General features: G+C 37.4%; 1 protein-coding gene across 1 annotated transcript in view; it reads left to right on the forward strand.

Annotated features, from left to right (window-relative positions):
• The window catches only part of LOC126194768 (protein turtle-like), a 914,596-nt gene that overhangs the window by 869,626 nt on the left and 28,841 nt on the right, over positions 1–16,129 (forward strand). The window contains exon 17 of the mRNA XM_049933054.1: positions 11,529–11,610. Within this exon, the coding sequence (XP_049789011.1) occupies positions 11,529–11,610 (82 nt within the window). The remainder of the gene's footprint in view (positions 1–11,528; positions 11,611–16,129) is intronic.

The following is a 16,129-nucleotide window of genomic DNA, read 5'->3' on the forward strand; positions in this document are numbered from 1 at the left end:
TCTTGGATATGCAATATAAGAATACTGTATAGGTCTTGGATGTCTTTATCATGAGAACAGTACAGGAATATCTCAGATGTCCTGGAATTTTAAAATGCAGCCATACACAATCAGAATAATTCCTAATATTTCCTGATATTTATATTTATGGAAGCCTGGTACCACCATAGCTTCCAGAATTCAGAAATATTAAGGAAATTGTAAATAATTAATACTGCAAATTTTTCATAGTTTGTGGTTTTGTGTATATTTTTAGTTTCCCTGTCTTAAAAAGAATACTTATGTCATTAGTTTAGACAAGAAGTCCTCTAGGGGATCTGTGACCATTTTTGCCACTAATAAATTATTCATCTTTGTCACCAAAATAGTGTTTTTATTTTTCACTCGATATAGTACGTTTTGGTATCACCATCATCAGATCTGTGGTACAATGGCAAACAGCTTTCTGTAGAATGATGATGTACAATGATGCAATAAGTTGAGTACATACGTTAAGTGGTACACTTTATCTAGTCAGTTTTAAACATCCCCCCTTAACATCATGTCCAAACTCACCCTACACAAGGTGTATCAATTTGTATGCCTACATCCATGCACATCCTGTAAAATGTACTGCATTATTTAAATGCTGTAGAATATGTAACAGTGACTTACACACTATTTGAAATAAACTTTCACTTGTCACAGCCTTTTTTTGTTCTGTCATTGATGATGCCTTTAATGATACCTTTGGGCAAAAATTGTTTACTTTGTAACATACTGTATGGCATGAGCCAATTTGAGCACTAATATTGATGGAGAATGTTTACAGCTGACTAGATACTGTGTATCAGTTCAGGTATGTAACTCAGCTTATTGCATCATTTTACAGAAAACTGTTCTCTACCTTGTCTTAATTTTATTCTGTACCACAGATGTAATGATGGTGATAGTGATATGCATCATAAGGAGTGCAAAATAAAAGAAATATTTTGGTGTCAAAGAACTCATGAATCATTCCATCGTCAAACTGATATTGCTGTTACCTGTAGCTTAATAGTGTATGCATTGGCCCCTACTCTGATTGCTACTGACTGTTCTTACAGTGTCAGAACCATAATGTAGTAGAGACAAGGCCTACTACTAACGGTACATGTGAGTGAATTAGTTTGAAACACATCTCAGTATACTACAGAATGCTCTTTTAAGCTTGATAATATAATCCAATAATTTAGGGATAGTGTCTTTGACTAGTAATCAAAACATTCTATGCCCCAGGTTTGATCCCCACCACTGCTTAAATTTGAAATAAAAACCAACAGCAATGTCAGCTGAAGGCTTCTGGTAGAAGGAATAAGCCTTGTTCGGCAAACAATCTATCAAAGAGGGTGAAGGAGTGGACAGAGGTTCAGGGGAACCTCTTTCCCTTGCCATGGGAAGTTGCCTTTAAAAGGCAGAATAATCAGCAATGATCAACAGCATAACAGGATGGGGGTGCAGAAGGCAATGGAAACCACTGCATTAAAGACACATAATGTGTATCCACAGGACATGTTGCCTATGATCGAAAAAAGGTTTAATAACCAATGAAGTAACATTCTAAAAGTCAAAGCATGGAATCTAAGTAGGGAAGCTAGAAGGTCTGAAAAGTGAACTGTAATGACTCAGTCTAGATATAGTGGGGTTTAATGAAGCAGAATGGGAAGAGAATAAGAGGCAAGAATTTCTAATCAGACAAATGTAGGATAATATTAACAGCAGCAGAAAATAGTATAATTGGAGTAAGATTCATTATGAAGAGGGAGGTAGGACAGAAAGGCTGTTACTGTGAAAAGTTCAGTGATATGGCTGTTCTCATCAAAATTTATAGCAAACAAATATCAGCAACAATAGTTCAGTTATACGTGGCAGTGTGACAAGGAGAATATGAAGAGAGAGAGAAAGTGTATGAGGATGTTGAAGGGATGTTTCAGTACCTAAAGCAAGGTAATAATATGATAATCATGGGATATTGGTATGCAGTAGTAGGGAAAGATTAGAAGAAAGAGTCATGGGAGAATATTGGCTTGTTGGCTCAAATGAGAGAGGAGAGAGACTAATGGAATTCTGCAACAAATTTCAAGTAGTAATAGTGGACTGCACTGTTAAAAAATCATAAGAGGAAGTGGTATATTTCAAAAAGCCCTGGAGGACAGTAGGATTCCAGCTGAATTACATCATGGTCAGACAAAGATTCTGTAGTGAGATATTGGACTGTAAGGCATAACTAGGAACAGATATAGACTTTGATCAAAATTAAGTAGTTATGAAGACTAGTCCGAAGTTTAATAGAATTGTCTACAAGAAACAATGTGGGATTAAGTGGGATATTGAAGTACTGAGGAATGATGAGGTGTGTTGGAAGTTCTTTACGTTTATCTACTATGATAATGAATACCACAGTAAGTAGTTCAGTTGAACAGGAATGGACATCTGTAAAAGGGGCAATAACAGAAGTAGCAAACAAACATAAGTACAAGGAAAATAACTGTGAACCAACCTTGGGTAACAGAAGAAACACTTGACTCATCAATGAGAGAAGCAAGTACAGAAATATTCAGGAAAATATAGGAATGCAGCTGTATAAGTCATCATCATCAACATCGTCAGTATTTCCTTCCAGTGAGCCAGGTAGGAACTTTGTGAACGATATCCCTCCATTGGTTTCTGTCCTGGTATAGCTTTTCCCTCTCCACTACATCCCATGTTACCCCTCTCCTCTTGAGATCTTCCTTAACCTGGTCTGTCCATCTCTTTCTAGGCCACCCAGTTGGTCTTCTTCCTGGTACATCCATCTTCAAATACTGGTGTGGAGTTTGAGTTGGGTGCATTCGCATCACATGACTGAACCACTTCAATCTCAAAGCACTCATTCTCTCCTCTGTAGTCAATGTCACCTGTAGGTCAGACTCTGTCTCTCCTAGTTTTTTGTAGAGCTGACCTAAGGAACTTCATTTCACATGCTTGTATTTATTTATGACACAGGCCTCTAGACATCATGATTGGCAGGAGCTAAGTTTTACACATGGTCTGTTTGGCTCTTTGAGGGACTTCCTTGTCCCAGATTAGATTTTGTACTTGGTGGAAGAAGCTAGATCCTTTTGTTATTCTGTTTAAGACTTCTAGTTTGGAACTTCCATCGCATGATATGATGCTACCCAGATAATTGAAGCTTTTCACATATTCAAGCTTCTCTTGCCCTCCAGTATGATGTGACAAGGTGTGGATGTCCTGCTCATCTTCATTACCACTGTCTTGTTCCTACGCACAGTTAACTTGAATTTTTTAAATTTTGTGTTCCAATAATCTAGTCACCTCTGAACCTCCATTTCCATCTCTCCCCAAATGGTGATGCCATCAGCAAAAACAAGAGTGTTGAGATCTTCATTTTCTTCTTCCTTTGTTTCTTTCATGGTTGTGTCCATAAGTGTAATGAAGAGTAAAGGGGTGAGCGAACTGCCTTGCTGAGCCCCTCTCTTTGTCTTAAACCATTTTGATCGTCCACCTCCTACTTGTACGCTGCTCTCACAACCATTGTACAGCATCTGGACTTTTTTAATTAATGAATCAGGAACATTATGTTTTCTCAAGTATTCCCATATTTTATCCCTTGGTACACGGTCATGTGCTTTTTCCAAATCCACAAATACTACTATCAAGTCCTTTTCTTTTTCCCAATATTTCTCCATTAACTGACGGAGGGATAAAATGAGATCTATTGTTCCCCTATTACTTCTGAACCCGTGCTGTTGTTCCTCTAATTGGTGTTCTAGAATTTTCCGCAATCTGTTTTCTATGACCTTTTCGATTATCTTAAGTATAACAGTGTGATTCCTCAGTAGTTGGTGCATTTCTTCCTACTACCCTTCTTGAACAGTGATATTATAATTCATTTTTTCCATTCATCTGGCACTTTGTTTTCTTTCCATATCACCCCCAGCACCCAGTGTAACCACTGTATTCCATGGATTCCTGCAGCTTTAATCATATTCGCTGTCAGCTCATCTACTCCAGCTGCCTTCCCACTTTTCATCTGTTTCAGGGAATTTTCAGTTTCTAACCAAGAGATTGGATCCTGCCCTTCCTCTGATTAAATGACTTTGGTGTCACTATCTTGTGCATCTTCCTCTTCAGTAAGATTTCAAAATAATTCTTCATCTCTTCTCTGATACCGTCCTTGTCCCTGATAATATCCCCATCCTCTGTTTCAATCACTTTTATGTCTTCTCTATCTGATCTTTTACTTTACATCTAAAAACAAAGATGATGTGACTTACCAAACGAAAGCACTGGCACATCGATAGGCACACAAACAAACACAAACATACACACAAAATTCAAGCTTTCGCAACAAACGGTTGCCTCATGAGGAAAGAGGGAAGGAGAGGGAAAGACGAAAGGATGTGGGTTTTAAGGGAGAGGGTAAGGAGTCATTCCAATCCCGGGAGCGGAAAGACTTACCTTAGGGGGAAAAAAGGACGGTTATACACTCGCACACACACACATATCCATCCACACATATACAGACACAAGCAGACATGGTAAGTCACATCATCTTTGTTTTTAGATATATTTTTCCCACGTGGAATGTTTCCCTCTATTAATTTTGATCTTTTACTTTTTAATAACCCACATAGCAGTTTTGGTTCCCTTTGCTATAATGCTCTAGTTTCTGGGTGAATATTTCCCAACTCTTCTCCTTTTCTTCTTTCGCAATTCTCTTTGCTTGGCGCTTCTTTTGTTGGTATTCCTTCTCCAGTGTTGTCACCTTGTGTTCATCTTTTGGTACCAGCCCCTGCTTCTGATTTCCTTTTTACAACTCCTTTTTCTTTGCCATATTACATTTTTTAATTGAATCTTTTACTCTATCATTCCACCAACTGGTTTCTTTGTCTTTCACTTTGTTTTGTCGCATATCTGCACAGCACTGTTAACTATTGATGTTTTAAATAGGTTCCACTCTTCCTCTACACTACCCCTTTCATTTTTTGGCAGTTTTTGTGCTACTAGATTTTGGAAACTTTTCTTATTTTCTTCTTCTTTCAATTTCCACCCCTTAATTTTTGGCATTCTTTGTACAGCATTTAAACTTTTCATCTTATAATTTAGATCAGCTACAACTAACCTGTGGTCGCTATCCAAGTGTTCACTTGGTATGACTTTAGTGTCCCTTACTTTTCCTCCAATTAATTTGTCCATTAATATATAGTCTACAACTGTCTTAGATGTGCCATCCCAACCATATCTAGTAATCTTATGGCTATCTTGTTTCTTGAAGAATGTATTCTTCACTAAAAGATGATTCCTTATGCACAGATTTAGAATTTCTTCACCCTCAACATTTTGTCTTCTGCATCCAAAAGGGCCCACCACCTCCTCATATCCATTTCTATCCATGCCAATCTGAGCATTCAGATCCCCAATTATCATACTGTTATCTTCTCTTACTTGGTCTTCCAGTTCTTCAAAGAATTTTGTTTTTTCTTCCTCACTGCACCATTGCTGAGGTGTTTACACTTGGAGTATAGTAAAACTATTCTTTCCCAAGTTCACTCTTGCTCTAATTATCCTTTCACTTACAAAGCTCACTTTTGTAACTGGGTCAATGTCTTTGTGAAACACAAACCCCACACCATTTTTTGCCTCTTTGTTGTGACCCTGCCAGTATGATTTGTACCCACCTCTCAGCAATTTAGAGTTTTTTCCCTTCCACTTGGTCTCACTCAATCCAAGGATATGAATCTCCTAGTATATGAATATAAGTTGTGTTGGAATGAAATAAATAGGAAGTGCTGGGAAGCCAAGGTGAAATGGCTGCAGGAAAAATTTCTGCTGTTAAACACAGAGTAGAGCAGATAGGTGGAAACACTATGTTGAAGACCACTGCAAAGGGGAGGAACTGTCTGCTAACATGATAGAAGAAGAAATGGAAGTTGGTATGGAAGGTATAGTATTAGAGACAGAGTTCAGCATAGTTTTGGATGACTTGCAATCAAATAAGGCAGAAGGGATAAATAATATCCCTTCAGAATTTCCAAAATCATTGGGAGAAATAGTAATCAAATGACTGTTCCAGATTGTGTGTATAATCTGTGAGACTGATCATATTGCCATCAAACGTCTGGAAAAATATAATCCACATTGTACCAAGGTATCAAAAATAGTCTAGTGAGAGAATTATCACACAGTCAGTTCAAAATTTCATGTATCCAAGTTTCTAAAGAGAGTAATATAAAGAAGAATGGAAAAGAAAATTGAGATTCCTGTAGATGACAATCAATTTGGCTTTAGAAAGGTAAAGGTGCCAGAGAAGAAATTCTGACATTGTACTTGTTAATGGAAGCACAACTTCAGAAAACTCTAGACATGTTCCTAGGACTTGTCAACCTGAAAAAGCATTCATCAATGTAAAATGGAGCAAGATGTTCAAAATTCTTAGACAGACAGGAGTAAGATATAGAGAATGATCAGTAATACACAGTACATACAAGACTCAAGATTTAGTACTAGGAATATAGGACCTAGAACAAAGTGTTGTGATTAAAAAATGTGTAGAATGTGAGGTAGTCTTCTGTCCCTACTGTTCAGTCTGTACATTGAAGAAGTTGTGGTGGAAATGAAAAAAATACTGAAGAATTATATACATACTGAATGGAACAGTCTCATGAATACAACATTTGGATTGAGAGTAAACCAGAAAGACAAAAGTAATAGAGAGTTGCAGAAATTAGATCAGTGAGAGACTTACCTTCCAGATTTGGGAGCACAGAGTAGATTAAGTGAAGGAATTCTGTTACCTGGGAAGCAATCTCACATATGGCAAATGAAACAAGGAGGACTCACAAATCAGACTAGTTCAGCAAAGAGGGCGTTTCTGACCAAAAGCAGTCTGCTAACCTCGCACATTGGCCTTAATTTGAGGAAGTAATTTCTGAGAATGTATGTGTGGAGCATAGCATTGTATTATAGTGAGTCATGGTCTCTGTGGAAAAATTGAAAAGAAGATAATCGAAGTGTTTGAGATGTGGTGCTGTAGAAGGATACTGAAAATTTTTTGTTTGGTTGATGTTAAAAAATAATATAAATGGCAAGAGGAAGACAACTACTTGTTCCGAATGGTGATGTTGAGTACCACTCAGGTACTCAAAACAATGGAAATACTGTAACTGAGCACTCAAACTCTTGTACTTGATCTTAGGTATTTGAAAAGTGATTGTTGTAACTGAGCTGTCAAACTTGTGTTTTTTGGTCAGTCTGCCACTCCCCCTCCCTATCCTCATCTGGCCTCCACCTCTCTCTTGCTTATACACTTACTTACGTTACACAATCAGGCCCAAGACGACCACACACATCTACAAGTTTCCACTTCCACAGCATTGTATTTCCTGCTTTCTGCTGCCACTCACCTTCTAAGATAATCTGCAGAAAGTCGACATGGATTCCGTCTCTCTACATTTTCTTTGGTCTTTCTTGTGGTTTTCTTCCATGGGGAGTAAAATCCATGAATTTCACAGGACATCAACATTTATCCATCCAAGCAACATGTCCTGCACAGATAAGCCATTTAGTTCTTCTCAAGCCTGCAATATTTGATCTGTTGTAGATATCGTCCAGCTCACAATTATGCTGGACCCTCCATTTCTAAGCGATGTCATACTGTATAGGACCATAGATCTTCCTTAAGACTTTCTGCTTGAAGATTATTTACCTCTTTTTTTCTGGACACTCCAAGTTTCGCAACCAAACAGCCCTATGAGTTGGCTCTATCTTTTGTGCAACTGCAGTTTGAAATTCCCTTAGAGACTGTGCAATTTAAAAAGATGACTTAGACTGAAGTATTATTGGTTTGTTGCTTGGAACCTCGCTTTGATTTCTGGCTCGCACTATGTGTGTGTCTGTAAATTTTTTGATACTTTCGTTATCATATAACATGGCTGAAATGCCATCGGCAGCATTCTTATGTTTGACAATATTTTGGCTCGCAATGTATCTTTTACATTTGATAACAAAGCATTCTGTTGTTCATTCTAGAACATCCTCACAGGTACGTATTGTCCTCTTATAAATTCTGCAAAGATATGTTGCATTAGTAGTGATGACAAAACATCATGAAATCCTTTATGTACTTCGCAAACACGTACGTTCCCTATACACATGGTGAAATCATTCTTTCTTCTCAGTTATGATCCCATTTCAGAAACAACCAAAGATGATGTGACTTACCAAATGAAAGTGCTGGCAGGTCGACAGACAAACAAACAAACACAAACATACACACAAAATTCAAGCTTTCGCAACAAACTGTTGCCTCATCAGGAAAGAGGGAAGGAGAGGGAAAGACGAAAGGATGTGGGTTTTAAGGGAGAGGGTAAGGAGTCATTCCAATCCCGGGAGCGGAAAGACCTACCTTAGGGGGGAAAAAGGACAGGTATACACTCGCACACACACACATATCCATCCACACATATACAGACACAAGCAGACAAACCCAATCATCCTGGCCGCCCCATTGTAGCTGGTTACCAAGCCCCCACAGAACGTATCTCTGCCTACGTAGATCAACACCTTCAACCCATTATATGCACTCTCCCATCCTTCATCAAAGACGTCAACCACTTTCTCGAAAGCCTAGAATCCTTACCCAATCCGTTACCCCCAGAAACCATCCTTGTAACCATTGATGCCACTTCCTTATACACAAATATCCCGCACATCCAGGGCCTCGCTGCGATGGAGCACTTCCTTTCACGCCGATCACCTGCCACCCTACCTAAAACCTCCTTCCTCATTACCTTAGCTAGCTTCATCCTGACCCACAACTTCTTCACTTTTGAAGACCAGACATACCAACAATTGAAGGGAACAGCCATGGGTACCAGGATGGCCCCTTCGTACGCCAACCTATTCATGGGTCGCTTAGAGGAAGCCTTCTTGGTTACCCAGGCCTGCCAACCCAAAGTTTGGTACAGATTTATTGATGACATCTTCATGATCTGGACTCACAGTGAAGAAGAACTCCAGAATTTCCTCTCCAACCTCAACTCCTTTGGTTCCATCAGATTCACCTGGTCCTACTCCAAATCCCATGCCACTTTCCTTGATGTTGACCTCCACCTGTCCAATGGCCAGCTTCACACGTCCGTCCACATCAAACCCACCAACAAGCAACAGTACCTCTATTACGACAGCTGCCACCCATTCCACATCAAACGGTCCCTTTCCTACAGCCTAGGTCTTCGTGGCAAACGAATCTGCTCCAGTCCGGAATCCCTGAACCATTACACCAACAACCTGACAACAGCTTTCGCATCCCGCAACTACCCTCCCGACCTGGTACAGAAGCAAATAACCAGAGCCACTTCCTCATCCTCTCAAACCCAGAACCTCCCACAGAAGAACCACAAAAGTGCCCCACTTGTGACAGGATTCTTTCCGGGACTGGATCAGATTCTGAATGGGGCTCTCCAGCAGGGATACGACTTCCTCAAATCCTGTCCTGAAATGAGATCCATCCTTCATGAAATCCTCCCCACTCCACCAAGAGTGTCTTTCCACCGTCCACCTAACCTTCATAACCTCTTAGTTCATCCCTATGAAATCCCCAAACCACCTTCCCTACCCTCTGGCTCCTACCCTTGTAACCGCCCCCGGTGTAAAACCTGTCCCATGCACCCTCCCACCACCACCTACTCCAGTCCTGTAACCCAGAAGGTGTACACGATCAAAGGCAGAGCCACGTGTGAAAGCACCCACGTGATCTACCAACTGACCTGCCTACACTGTGACGCATTCTATGTGGGAATGACCAGCAACAAACTGTCCATTCGCATGAATGGACACAGGCAGACAGTGTTTGTTGGTAATGAGGATCACCCTGTGGCTAAACATGCCTTGGTGCACGGCCAGCACATCGTGGCACAGTGTTACACCGTCCAGGTTATCTGGATACTTCCCACTAACACCAACCTATCCGAACTCCGGAGATGGGAACTTGCTCTTCAATATATCCTCTCTTCCCGTTATCCACCAGGCCTCAATCTCCGCTAATTTCAAGTTGCCGCCACTCATACCTCACCTGTCATTCAACAACATCTTTGCCTCTGCACTTCTGCCTCGACTGACATCTCTGCCCAAACTCTTTGTCTTTAAATATGTCTGCTTGTGTCTGTATATGTGTGGATGGATATGTGTGTGTGTGCGAGTGTATACCCGTCCTTTTTTCCCCCTAAGGTAAGTCTTTCCGCTCCCGGGATTGGAATGACTCCTTACCCTCTCCCTTAAAACCTGCATCCTTTCGTCTTTCCCTCTGCTTCCCCTCTTTCCTGATGAGGCAACAGTTTGTTGCGAAAGCTTGAATTTTGTGTGTATGTTTGTGTTTGTTTGTGTGTCTGTCGACCTGCCAGCACTTTCATTTGGTAAGTCACATCATCTTTGTTTTTAAATATATTTTTCCTATGTGGAATGTTTCCCTCTATTATATATTGTGTGTGTCCATCCATATGTATATGCATATTGCTATGTAGTAGCTTACATATAAAATTAGTATGTGACAGTTACAATAATCATCACTTTTTAAAAGTGTCTATCTGATTTTTAACTCTTCCTCTATATGACAACAGCTTGTCTTGCCTCTTACCATTCTTAGTTCCATTAAGAATTTCCAGCTATCATGTTTATAAATGTTAGGTTATACTTTTAATTTTTCATCAAGAACTTACCTCACCCATGTCCATACATAAAAGAAAGACTTTATTTATTCAATTTGTAACTGTGTAAACTGCTTGTTAGTGTCCATATGAATACACACCATTGGTCTTCAATTTTGATTCAAACAGGCCTGCGATACTGGATTAGTCAGACTGGGAAAGTGAGTATACTGTATTCATTGAGCACTCTGTTTTTCAGTGCTGTATATGGTGTGCTGTTCTTGCTGTTGACTGTCTCAGTATTATGCCACAGTTACCTATTCTGTATGTGTGACACAATTTGTTAAGTATCACTTTTGGCTTCCCATCACATTTTACATATTTATCAGCTTCTCACAGAAATGTTCTATAGACCCACAAACTGCACATGCTTTGTTTATTGAGTGTGACTGTTTCTAACAGTTTGGCTGAAGCTGGTACAGACTTTAATGTAAAACAAATCCTTAAAACATATTGCACCTAAAACGTTTACTGTGTATTTACCACACAGTAATACCAAATGTGAAATGCTGTAAATGAGCTTGTAAAATTTGTGTTGTGTCTTGTTAAAGCAGTAAAAATTATTGTACTTAACTGCATATCCTATTACAAGAAATAAGGAAGGAAAGAGAAGATAAGACAGTTGTGTTCATCTGGTGCTTAAAGCAGTTTTTACTGTGCTTTACAGGGCAAAAAGCCCAATTTTCAGATGATTTGCAATTTTTATTGCACTTCTATTACTTTTAAAATTCTTTTAAAAGTGCTCTTGTGTTTGAATTTTTGTATCTATCTTATTTCAGAATTAAAATTTTTTTGTGTTTGTAGCATACAACATGGTCGCTTGCCGAGTTACCGATGCAAGAAATGGTGGCCAGCCACCAGGGGCCGGTCAAGTGCCTTTGAAAAAGTGAGTGTTTTGCCTTTAACCCCATTTTAAGAAAACTGTAAATTTTTAAAATATGTGTAAACCACTTCTCAAATTCAAATGAATTTTGTTATTTATGCTATGTCTAAACCAGTATAGAAAAGATTGGTAGGCTTGTTATTGAATGATATACTTAGAAAAGAGAACAAAAACTGAAAACTGAGGGTGTTAATGCAGCTCTGTTTGTATGAAGTACAATATTTCTTAAAAGTAAATTATGAACTTAGCTGATCTTGTACTGTGTTCAGTTACATCAGATAGTATTTGGAGAGATTTTGTATATCCTTATAAGTGGTTTTTAATTTCTTGCAAATGAACACATTTAATTTTGAACATTAATTGCTATTATGCGACAATATATGGATTAATGAGTATTTCTTTTGCTCATAGATTTTAACTTTAATGATTGTAGACCATTGAAGGTAAATTCCAGTTACTTAAGAATGATGATTTTATATTGTGTAATCAAAATAAAACTAGACCAGATAAGGTTTCAAAAGTCTACAAAAAAAATAAACCGAACCACACTAATGAAGAGGAAGCTGAATATTGGAAAAAGTGCTGAAAATGGCCACCATTGATAATTAATTAATGCTTTGCTCTCTAAAATTGCATTGTCATGAAATGCCAAAAAGTCCTAATAGAACGATGAGTTATACAGAATTTTACCTAAAAGAGAACTAGAGTCGTATGGCTCACTCAGATAGCCAATATGAGCTGATTTTGCTATGGCAAGGGAAACTAGAGAATGATACTTTGTTTTCCCAGTGTATTAAATGCTTTTCTCTACAATCTTGATTTGTCAATATTTTTTTCAGTAATGGGAAGTCAGGATAAGTCTTCATCGGAGACACTATCTGGTGTGAAGTAACTGTCTTTATTTGTCTTTAATCATGCATTGGAATCAGGAGGTTCACTAAGGCATATAAAATTAACTCAGAAGAAAAAGAAACAAATAATAGAAAATGACTTGCAACTTACCTGAATAACACAAAAAATATAGAACCTTTCAAATAACATTAGATTACTTTTTTTTTCTTTTTCCCTTATGCACATGTTGTGGTGCATTTTGGGACCTGGTTTGCTACCATAGTTCCACCAAATAATAGTTTTCATTACTTTATCTTTTCCTATGCAGTAAAAGGACTTGCAGAACCTGTCACATTATCATATTTTCAATATTCACTTCAGTAGCAAATGTGTTGAGACAGATCATAATACAGAATGGAACACACACCTCTCTGTTCACTGTCTATCTATCTAATCTGTCTTTGTAGGAGGTCAGGAGTTGAGTTGGGCGAGTTTGCTCTTATAACTTTTGTTTGGCACAGGTGGAGAATACATTTTTATTGTAGTTTAGAGCCAGATTCAGTAAAGTATTGTAGAAACAGATACTTTATTTTTACTGGGAGCTCTTTCATCAGGAAAATGTAATGGTTTTAAAAGTAAAGGCAAAGAAGGAATTCACAATCAGTGGAAGTGAATGTCACAGGACATTCAGGATCCTCAGAGACATTACATGTATGTGAGAGAAGGTTGGGGTAATAATGAATGAAACAAAACATTTTATTCTTGGGAAATAGAACAGTCCTTTGATCATGATCTTACAGAATAGATTCTTGTTTGTCATCACAAACCTTTCACACACTACCCTGTATTTGGTAATGATTCCAGCCCGTAAAGGAAAACTACAGTATTCCACTTTCAGGGATGTTGAGTCTTATTAGTAGTATTGTGTCTCTTGTGAAATAGCAAAAAAAATCATATAATATTTACTCCATAGTTCACTTATGTGAGTTTTAGCCATTGCCAATATGGTAGTTGGACTGAATAATAATCCTTGGTTTTGTTTACTTTCTTAAATTGTTGTTCCAATAAATTTTTAGTGAAATATAATCTCGCTGAGACAATATATATTGAGGGAATTTTACAGCTGGGGACCAGGTTGCCATGTTTTCTATTACATTTCTAAAATGTGATAATTCACAGAAAAAATTTCATAAGTTTTCTTTAATAATCTTGGTACAAGGATAAATATCATATTGCATTGGAAAGAGTTACCTTCAGAACTTACTAATATCTAAAGATGGGGCAATGGAGTATATATGAATGGTAGATTTGAGATTGTATGTATGCTCAGATCTTTTATAATTGACAGTTTTATGTAACTAAGGAATTATAAAATCATCTTGAAGACTGTGGCTTAGCTTTTTTTGGGCGTCTTCATACCTCTTTCTGTTATACATATATTAGAAAACTATACAGTTCATAGTTCTCCTTGCTCTAATCTATTTTCTTTACACATATCAAATAGTTTCAACAAAATGATAATGCTGTTCATTAATAACCAATAGTTTTCTTTATTAAGGCTTTTGTGGAGGCATTAGCTCTCTAATGATAAACCACGAACTGACAGACCATTACCATAATTACTATTTCAGTCACAGATCAAATTAGTTATTGATTATAGCTGTTGTTGTGATAGACGTGCAATTGGTTTCTTATCCAAAGTCTTAGCTTGTAGTTGGATAGAGACTGATTGTTCTTTATTTCTCCCTTATGTAGGAATGTTGATTCAGAAACATATCGGGACAACAAGCACGAGCCCGCTTAATTAAACCAAAGACTCTGAAACTGGACAAGATTCATATAGAGAGAACAGTAAGATACCTTACATGTCCTATTTTAACTTTCTTTTGGCACTGCAACTGTTTAAGATGGCAGAAAGAATTGTAGAGCATGCGCAGTTTTCTTATGTTTTCTGCAATGGTTAGTACAGGGCCCAGGACACAAGTTTTAAAGCAGAGCAATGTGAATGTCTGCATAACTATGGCAGTGATGTTGTGAGTTTATAGTCCCGCAATTTATGTCATCCTATGTATCAGCTATCCAAAACATTTCCAAAGATGGCAGATAGAGAGTGTCAAGTAATTGATTTATCATAGTTAAACATTGATCATTACTGGAAATGAGCACATACAGCCAGCACAGAGAGCATACTAAAAATATTGAAAAGTTTTCTTGTTTGAATCTAGTTAGAGATACAGGTCATGTAGTCACATGGTACTTCCCATTTGCATGCTATATGCACAGTCGTTATGAAAACTGATATAAATTGTGCAAATGAGAGATGAACTGTAGGTTTTGTTATTTTGTCTGATGTTTCTTTGTTATGCAATAAACACTCATTAATTAATATATCATTAGAAAGAAAAATTGCAAAGAAACTGAAACTCATTAGCTATCTAGGTAAGGAAGGTATTTAGAGCCATTGAACAGATATGTGCTACGGAAAACTTTCAAATAAATTTTTAGGATACAGAATGCAAAATGCATATTCACCCCTTAAAAATCACATTCCTTGCCTGAGAAGTATGACGTCTATACATCATAATGCCCTACAGCCAAATTTAAAATGAAGTTATTGCCATTGGAAGAACACAGAAGAAAATTAATATTGCAATCCCATGTTCAGCACTAAAAAATAAACTGTTGTATTCCTTTAACAGATCAAGTATGAGTAAACATAAATTTATCAGAAAATTCTGGGAAACAGTATAGTATCTGCACTGAAAACTGTGAAATAAACAATCAGGGCAAGCCACAATAGTGGAAATAGGGCTTGGCTGAGAAATAGTTTAATAACTGTACTGCAAACTATGAAATAAATAAGCAGGGCAAGTCTGATGCAAGTGGAAATAGGACTTGGTTGGTCAGACAGAAGAATTAGGAAGGGATCTCAGACTTTAAGACCAGAGATTGATCATTTGAAACTTTACATGAATTTAGATTTGGAGGGAGCATAAAACTTTGTGAATAAGTTTGCAAGACAATATTAGCTATAAATGGTACTCTGTATTCCAATAAGCTGAAGATATTTTCTGCATCACATATTTTGCAATTAATTAGTAAAATTTCAGTTCACTTTTAAAATCTAAGTACATAAAAGTATTTAAACATAGTTGAAGTTTATTAGGTACCATTATTTTCTGTGTTTTTAAGAGGCAACATTTTAACCAGTCAGCTGTAGAACCAACAATTTATTAACTAAATTTGCTTTACTGAGTGCAGGCACAAGGTCCTATGTAGTAGCCCACATGATTATTTTGGTTAAGAATATCATTTCTTTTGAGAGATTGGACATAATTGTTGAGAGAATGGTATACATAGTGTATTTTAAAGGGAAAGAAACATGCCCTGTACACTAAAATTTATTTTAAAAATATAATTTCATTGCCTTGATATACAATGACGACTAAAAAGTATCAGAAATTGTATCAAGAAATAATCTGCAGCAAGTGTTGTACTTCAAATGAGAAACATTCAACAGATTTGGGGAAGATGATCAGTATGAAACGCTGAATGGAAATCCGGTAATGGAACCTAATGTGCTCAAGCCTAATCTTTAACTGACGATGAACCATTTAAATATCTTTCAACAGGTTTTGCTCAAAGTAATTTCAGTTTCAAATAGAAAAGTAGTTTAATGTAAAAAGTAAAT

The sequence above is a fragment of the Schistocerca nitens genome, chromosome 7, assembly GCF_023898315.1.
Source record: "Schistocerca nitens isolate TAMUIC-IGC-003100 chromosome 7, iqSchNite1.1, whole genome shotgun sequence".
In the NCBI taxonomy this organism is placed as follows: domain Eukaryota; kingdom Metazoa; phylum Arthropoda; class Insecta; order Orthoptera; family Acrididae; genus Schistocerca; species Schistocerca nitens.